Source organism: Equus asinus, chromosome 16 (assembly GCF_041296235.1).
Source record: "Equus asinus isolate D_3611 breed Donkey chromosome 16, EquAss-T2T_v2, whole genome shotgun sequence".
Lineage (NCBI taxonomy): Eukaryota > Metazoa > Chordata > Mammalia > Perissodactyla > Equidae > Equus > Equus asinus.
The window spans coordinates 41,644,954-41,653,496 of NC_091805.1; the positions used below are offsets into that span (position 1 = coordinate 41,644,954).

At 47.5% G+C, this 8,543-nt stretch overlaps 1 protein-coding gene across 3 annotated transcripts in view; it reads left to right on the forward strand.

The window, feature by feature from the left end:
* ELAPOR1 (endosome-lysosome associated apoptosis and autophagy regulator 1) overlaps positions 1 to 8,543 on the forward strand; it is a 69,849-nt gene that overhangs the window by 54,178 nt on the left and 7,128 nt on the right. For all 3 annotated transcript variants that reach the window (XM_014835164.3, XM_014835163.3, XM_014835166.3), the window contains exons 9-15: positions 1,353 to 1,530; positions 2,197 to 2,325; positions 2,726 to 2,816; positions 4,408 to 4,513; positions 4,787 to 4,924; positions 5,690 to 5,953; positions 7,186 to 7,359. In XM_014835164.3, coding sequence (XP_014690650.3) covers positions 1,353 to 1,530; positions 2,197 to 2,325; positions 2,726 to 2,816; positions 4,408 to 4,513; positions 4,787 to 4,924; positions 5,690 to 5,953; positions 7,186 to 7,359 — 1,080 coding nt within the window. The remainder of the gene's footprint in view (positions 1 to 1,352; positions 1,531 to 2,196; positions 2,326 to 2,725; positions 2,817 to 4,407; positions 4,514 to 4,786; positions 4,925 to 5,689; positions 5,954 to 7,185; positions 7,360 to 8,543) is intronic.

Below are 8,543 nucleotides of genomic sequence, written 5' to 3' on the forward strand. Positions count from 1 at the left end.
GGAAGAAGGCTGAGCTGAGCAGGGGGAGGAGGAGCTCCAGGGCTCACCATGAGTGAAGGCAGCATGGCCCTCTAAGACCTTGTAGTTTCTTATCCTGAATAAAATAGACAGATGCCTTCTTTATCCACCTTTTTGCATGTATGATATGCTGCACAGATCATTTTCATCATCACATCAATGCAATCCACAAGAGCACGTTTTGTCTCTGACTTGACCCAAGGGCCACACAGGAAGCTTGGAGCTGCGCAACCTCACGCCTGACTCAGCAGGGGCCTCCTGCAGGTCATCTTCTCTTCTATATCCAATGCCTCTATCCAAAGACTAAGGATGGCCCTAGTGAGTGACAAGCACAATGCTTCTCTTGTCCACTGACCTGATGGCTGCTGTTCCTCTTGGCTTCCCCTCCTCACACAGCTTCATTGAAATATAATTGACACATAACATTGTATAAGTTTAAGGTGTACAACGTGTTGATTTTATAGATTTATATTGCAAAATGATGACCACCATAGCGTTAGTTAGCCACCCCCCCATAACATCACATAGTTACCATTTCTTTTTTGTGGTGAGAACATTTAAGATCTACTTTCTTAGCAACTCGCAAATCTATAATACAGTATTGTTAACTGTAATCACCGTGCTGTACTTTAGATCCCCAGAACTTATTGGTCTTATAACTAGAAGTTTGCACCCTTTGACCAACCTCGTTCCCCTTGCCTTGATGTCCCAGAGAACACAGTGTCCGCACCCCAGCATGGATTGTTGTTATGTGATTGCTGCCCTTGCTAGATGGGGAGCTCCCTGAGCACAGGGGCCATGTCTCATTCATCTCTGAGTCACCAAGTCTGACACATAGATGTATTAGGCTTTCTATAAATGTCTACTGAACAAATGAAAAAGCAAAGAAAATACTTGGAAGACAAATTGGGACACCTCAGTCACTCCCTCTTTCCCCAGGGGTTATGAAAGCCACCTCCACTCCCTGCCTTTCTATGTTGTGGGATTTTCACCAGCTGCTTTTCCTGTGACCTTGATCGTAATAAGATTCTACATTGGAATCAGAGCATTCTCTGGAGACTGCTGGTGCCCTGTTCCCTCTGTCACACAAGTCCTCATTACCTTTACCCCTCTTCATCCAGTCAACATTCATTTCACAGATATTTATTGAGCATGACCATGTGCCAGGCACTGGGCTAAGTGCTTGGGATACACTGGTGACCAAAACAAAGCTCCCGACCCTAGTGGAACTTTCATTAAAGCCCAGATCACGCCCCTTCGCCATTCTCAAGGTAAATTCCTAAAGATGCGCTAAATCCCACGCAGGCTGAGCCGTTCTTAATCCATTTCTGCAGACGCAGCTCATGTACAAATGGGCCCAGCCGAAAATCTGTGGTGAGGATCTCGAGGGGGCGGTGAAGCTGCCCGCCTCTGGCGTGAAGACCCGCTGCCCGCCCTGCAACCCAGGCTTCTTCAAAACCAACAGCAGCACCTGCGAGCCCTGCCCTTACGGCTCATACTCCAACGGCTCTGGTAACCCCCTCCCCGCCCTATTACCTGAATTGCATCTGTTCCCACATCACCCACATGGGCGGGCCACATGGGCACTCAGAGTGGTCGGCTGAATGCCGACTCTCTCCTCCGAGGGAGGCAGTAAGGGCCAGGCCACCTCTGAGGACTAAGTTCGGGAGACGAGAGTCTGGGAGGGGTCCTGCCTGTAGGTCAGAGTCATACCTGGAACTGCCTGCCTTCCTCCTCCTTCCAACTGTGAATGTGACTCAGGCCCGAAGGTACCCAATCCTCACGACAGAGGCTTCCAGCACATGGCAGGGATGCTAACGAGGAATTGGGGGAATTTGTGTACCTGTTGACATGAACGCATTTACTGATAATAATGTGACAAATAATATGAGCTCTACGAATCAGAATGGAAGATACATTTAAGTTTTGAAATGAAAAATTTGGTGGGCAAGGAGGATAGCTGGGATCTTGGAATGAAGGGTCAGTGTTTACGTCTTGAGTTGGTTAATCACATTGTCAGAATGTTTTTGAGCCAACTTGATATAACTATGCAATGGTGCTGACCCACCGCTCTTGTTTGGCTGTCCGCTATTGTTGCTGCTTGTCTGTGTGACAGCAGCTCCAGTCAGGGTGGCCGCAGCCTTCCTGCTGAATGCGAGCATCTTGTGGTTCCCCCAGACTGTAGCCACTGCCCAGCTGGGACTGAACCTGCTGTGGGATTCGAATACAAATGGTGGAACACGCTGCCCACGAACATGGAAACGACTGTTCTCAGTGGGATCAACTTTGAGTACAAGGGCATGACAGGTAACTGCCTCTCCCCGACCATGAGCTGTCAGCTCCCTGCTCTCCCACAGAGGCTCTTCCCACTTCCCATTTCTTCATAATGGTGATGCCTGGAGGAAAATGAGCCAATCATGCCACACATTCCCTTAAAAGTTTCACTCTTCATGGACATATATTCTGCTAAACCTTAGTTTTAGAGACAGAAACAGAACTAAAATTGTGCACACACTCCAAAAGTCTTGCACACAGAGCCTCAGAGTCTTTGAACAAAGTAGCAGGATACGTAACATGGTTCCTGTTCGGCGGTGGTTCCGGACGCCTGGAGGACAGTGTTACCTCTCTCTTCCAGAGTGTCATCTGGGTGCTCTTTTACCCTGCACCCGAAGCCGCAGGGTGTTAACTCTCCCCTCTCCTTTTCCAGGCTGGGAGGTGGCTGGTGATCACATTTATACAGCTGTTGGAGCCTCAGACAATGACTTCATGATTCTCACTCTGGTTGTGCCAGGATTTAGGTGAGGAATACAAAGCTAAAGGGAAGCCCCTGCCACCTTGGCCACATCCAAGTCCCATAGAGCTTGGGATGTTGTAGAGGGGAGGGCTTCCGGTATGCTGAAGTACCAGTTCAGAACAGAGCACAGGAATGGTCTGACGAAGTTCACCTGAGTGCCAGCACGTTCTTAGTTGCTGCCCATGCTGATTTGCCTACTGCTCTGTCATCCATCTGGCTTCTCCTGTCAAATGGCTGCATGCTACCCAAATTCTTCCTCCTCACAGCATCAGATAAGATTTTTGTAAAAAATCGGGCCAGAGGTGCCCATAGACAGTTCATCTTTATTTGAGACAAGAAGAGTAGAGGGATTGCTCTTATTGTCATATTTATCCCCATATCCCAAGAAGACCTAGGACAACAAGCAATTTGTTTGCCATTAAAAAAAAATAATACTATAGGCAGTGAGGTGTGGTGGAATGAGCACTGGACTGGAAGACAGTGCACTTGAACTTGGCCACTGACTGGCTTTGTGAACTTGGGAAAGTCACCGTGAGGCTTTAGGCTTTAGGCTCCTCATCTGTAAAACAAGGGGGATTCACAGACTGTGATTTTGGACTAACTCAGGTTGTGATGACTGTTCCAGCCCATTAGTTAGCACAAGTGTGTAGACAGGAGCTGAGAACTGGAGGTCCTCAGAATTCAAGCAAATGGCCAAAGCCAAAACAAAAGCCATAAATGGATTTCCAAAGCCAAAGTGAACTCTTCCACCCATATATGCTTTAAAGACGGGAGGGAACCACTGAAGGGGCTTCTCTATTGCCAGTCTGGCTTCTCCACTCCCACCTTCAAGCCCCCTCCTTTCCTTCCCTCACAGTGCTCAGCCCACGGTAGTCATGCAAAAGGTATTCATTTCCCTTCCCCTAGCTTACCTTACTCAGAGCTGAGCAGATACATCCCATGTTTTCAAGGTGAGCAAACTTTTTAGATTTTTTGGAGGTAACATGTCCAAAAGTACTTTTCAATTTGCAACTCTGATTACAGTAGTAGAGCGCTTCTCCATCCCCCACCCCCATCCCCACCCTCTTGGGCCTGGCTTTCTCTTTCCCAAGAGAAGGACCAGCCTGAGAATTTTGCTGAAGAAATTATAAGTTGAAATACTGCTCGTTCGACCCAGGCAAAACCCATACTATCCCAGAGAGTGAGCTGCGGAGTGAATACAGTTTACATCTTATGCAGTGGTGCTTCTCGAACTTTAATGAGCATACGCATCACCTGGGAGCTGTGTTAAGGCACAGATTCTGATTCAGTGGGTCTGGGGACCTCACTCTGCTAGCGAGACTATATGGCATTTTACAAAGCACTTCCACATCTGTCATGCCTTTGGAGCTCACCCAATGATGGGAGATAATAAGAAAGATGTCATCACATCCATTTTACAGATGAGGAAACTACAGTTCGGCCAGGTCAAGGTCACATAGAATTGGACTTAGTCTATTCTCTTTCCAGCATACTCAGAACTTAATCCTGTCTCCCAGCAGACCCTTTGCTGCTGTCTGGGCTCGTCAATAAGCACCACCTGGCCTCTGGAACTGACTTAATTTCTGCCTCCATAGACCCCCACAGTCGGTGATGGCAGACACAGAGAATAAAGAAGTGGCCAGGATCACATTTGTCTTTGAGACCATCTGTTCTGTGAACTGTGAGCTCTACTTCATGGTGGTACGTTTTCCTTTCTCTGCCCACTTTGGGGCTTACAAGGACTACTGGGAGGGTTGGCTCCCTCTGCCCCATTGGCACATCAACGTAACTGACACCCTGGCTTACAGTGATTTCACAGAGGAGGGGCCCAGACTGTCCATCAGGGAGTTCACAGTTTAACATGGGTCTGACCAACTGTGATGGCCCCTAGGATGGCAGTGGTGTGAGCACCCTCTCCCCCACCCCCAACCACTCAGCCATCCCACCTTCTCCTTTTGTCTGTCTTGGGTTCAGGGTGTGAATTCCAGGACCAACACTCCTGTGGAGACATGGAAAGGTTCCAAAGGCAAACAGTCCTACACCTACATCATTGAGGAGAACGCCACCATGAGCTTCACCTGGGCCTTCCAGAGGACCACTTTTCATGAGATAGTAAGCTCCTGCCCTTCCTCAGATCCCCAGCTCCTAGAAGAGACCTCTGAACCCGGGAGGATGCCTAGTATTAGCTTAAGTATGAGTTTGAGGTTCAGGATCCAAGGGTTAGAAGGATCCTGAAGAGTCAACAGAGGACTGCCTATTCCAGCCCCCCGAGGAGCATCCAGCCTTGTCCAGATGACTTCCTGGGGAAGATGACACTGTAAGCTCCTTAAATTTCCTGTCCCTCCTCAGCAGTCCCCATGACATGTGTGGTGCCTGACCTGGTACACCCTGTCCAGCCCCCTCGTTGTTTTTAATAATAATAACTTCGGTTTTATTTTCTTAACTCAAAGTAATGCAGGTTCATTGCAGAAGACTTAGAAGATATAAAAAAGCAAAAAGAAGAAGTAAAATCACCCATAATCCTACTACCCAGAGATATCCCAGTTAACATCTAGAGTATCTCCTATATAGTCTTTATTTCTCTACAAATACATTTTTTTTTCATTTATAAGGAAAAGACCTGCTTTTTTCATATAAGAGTATCTACTGCACATTTCCCCCTTACTATTTTTATACACCATTTTAAATGGTTCAGTCTTATTTTAAAGTGACACAAAACGTACATAAAGAGTTACTGTCAAGTGAGTAAAAAGAATAGGATGCTTCTAAGATTTTTCTCAAATATCAAGATAAAAAAGATTGTCACAGTTTACCATTTCCAGAGAGCTCAATTGCTACTGTGTCTCAGGCCTCCGCCAGCTCTCCTCTTGTTTCCAGGGCAGAAAGTACACCAATGATGTCGCCAAGATCTACTCCATCAATGTCACCAATGTCATGGATGGAGTAGCCTCCTACTGCCGTCCTTGTGCCCTGGAAGCCTCTGAAATGGGCTCCTCCTGCACCTCTTGTCCTGCTGGCTATTACATTGATCGAGATTCAGGAACCTGCCACTCCTGCCCCCCGGACACAATCCTGAAAGCCCACCAGCCTTATGGCATCCAGGCCTGCACACCCTGTGGTCCAGGGACCAAGAGCAACAAGGTACCAGCAGTCAGCAGTGCATCCTAACCTTGGCCCTCGGGATGGGCCACTTCAGAGGGTGCAGGTCCTGGGTGTGGTTCTTGAGGGGCTGATACCCAAGGACTCGTCCTGGTGTATTCCCAGGTTGGAGTCCTGAAGGGCACCCATCCAGGCCGCGCTTGGGGATGGCGAGTTCTTAGCTGTAGCGGTTGGTTTTCAGGGTCTAGGCCTCAGTCATACACAAGTCTCATCTTTAGGACATAGGTCAGGAGATCTGTGGCCATCTGGTCCAGAGGGTTACTTGGCATCTGTGCAGAGACCTGAAGAGAAGGAATAGTGAGACCTGCGGCCCAAATTCAGCCTACTTCAATCCAGCCTGTTATCATAGGAATTTGCCCCCTCTTCTTTGGAAAAGGAACTCCCCTTTGCTGAGACATATGGTTAATTGGCATTAATGCCTTCTATTCAGTGGTTTCTTCTAAACTGGAACAACAGTGCTATTTCCCCACGTACTTTCTGAATCTAAGTACTATGACTAAAAGCGTTTAGTTATTCATGAACGCTTTTAAGTGAACTTGTATTTTACTGATCACAACCATGGGACGCACATCTGTAAGGCACTATTTATAGTCTGCTGACGTTGTTCACTTTAGCTGGGAAACAATTCTACAGACCCCGGAGACCTCTTTTGGGCACCGTGGACTTTTGCCACAAACTTCCTCCTGGGGCTCCCTCTGCTGCTATGGGAGGGAATGATAGCTGTATAAGGCTGCTGCTGAAGGGACCTAAAACGGAGCAAGGAAGCAGCCTACGGAAATCAAACCCCTTTTGAGGTTCAGTTTCCTAAAGAGAAGCTGGGAAAGAGGAAGCAGGAGTCAGTGAGTTTTAAATGGAGATGGGGGGTGGAGGCAAGGCTGGTAGTTTCTCTTCTGCCAAAGGAAGGAGGGCTGTCCTGTGTCTTGAGAGACTTCTATAAGCCAGGCATAGGGACAAGGCTGTAGAATCTGACCGAACTACCTGCTGCAAAACAATAGGTTTGGGTTCGTACATCACGTATGTGCTAATAATTGAGTGGCAAGATTTACATAAACCCCACCAGCCCCTGTTTCACTTCTTTTCATGCCCACCTCCAATCCTCACTTCCCCTTCTCTCACTCCACTCGGGCTGGACCAGGCTGGGGAGAATGGCTGCCACTCCGCAGGGGTCCCCTCAGCTGCCCCAGCAGCTGGCCTGATGGTCCCTTTCCCCTCAGATCCACTCTCTGTGTTACAACGACTGCACCTTCTCAGTCAGCACTCCGACCAGGACTTTCGAATACAACTTCCTGCCTCTGGCAAACCCCGTCTCTCTGGCTGGAGGGCCAAGCTTCACCTCCAAAGGGCTGAAATATTTCCATCACTTCACCCTCAGTCTCTGTGGAAACCAGGTGAGGCGTGCAGGGGCTGACAGCGTGAGCACTGGGAGGGGTTGCCAGTGGGTCAGAGGCCAGAGAGGACACGGGAGAAAAGCTAGAAGATGTCCAGGCCACAGGGCACTGAGGAGATTCAAAGGTTTTTCAATGATGATTATTCTCCCTGAGGACTTTTTTTCTCCAACATTAAATCATTTAGATTATAAACATTTAGGAAATTAAAGATGTTTAAAATAAAGTGTCCATTTACTCCTACCTGACCTTTATTCCTTCAAAATGATGATATAAAAACTCTGCAGGAGGGAGATTTCTTTTTCCCTTCACAAAGTAGTCTTCACTAATCACAGTACTTGTCCTTTGTTTTCTAGAGGCTGGATGAAATAAACTGTTGTTAGTTCATCTGCATGTGTCTTTGCTGACAGTACAAAGGAAAGCAAGGTGAAAGGCTTTATAAGATAAGGAAGGAATGTCCCCCTCAGCCATTTCACGCTGCTGCAAATGTTTTGGATACAAAAGTGAAAGGCAGAAAAGTAAAGGGCAGTCCCATCACTACTGCGCTTGACTAAATTACAGACAAGCCAGGATCAGCATTAGGAAAGTTAGTTTCAAATGTTACAAAATAAAGAATATCTCGGGGCCGGCCAGGTGGCACAGCGGTTAAGTTCACACGTCCCGCTTCTCAGCGGCCTGGGGTTCGCCGGCCTGGATCCCGGCTGCAGACACGGCACCGCTTGGCACGCCGTGCTGTGGTAGGCGTCCCACATATAAAGTAGAGGAAGATGGGCACGGATGTTAGCTCAGGGCCAGGCTTCCTCAGCAAAAAGGGGAGGACTATGCCGAGGTGAGGCCTTTATACCACAAGCTTCTACCCATCTAATGCAGCATGCAGAAAGGTTGATTTGCATTTATACAGAAAACATGTCAAAAAAGAAACTAATCTAGGAAAGACTAGAGACAGATGTCTCTACCTTGTTTTTAAAAGTCTCTGAAGAAGTTAAAATAAAGCCTCAGAAGTGACAGTGATAACTCAGGAATTGAGACTGATAAAAGCAAACCCCATGTAGCAAAAGTTTCATTCAGTGAGTTGGGAGAGGAGATGAAGATGGGGAATTTGAAGAGTTTGTGTCTTTTTTTTCCTTTGCTCCTTTATTCTTTTCAGAAATGCTTCTTGTGTACTGTCACACTATAGACCCTCAGTT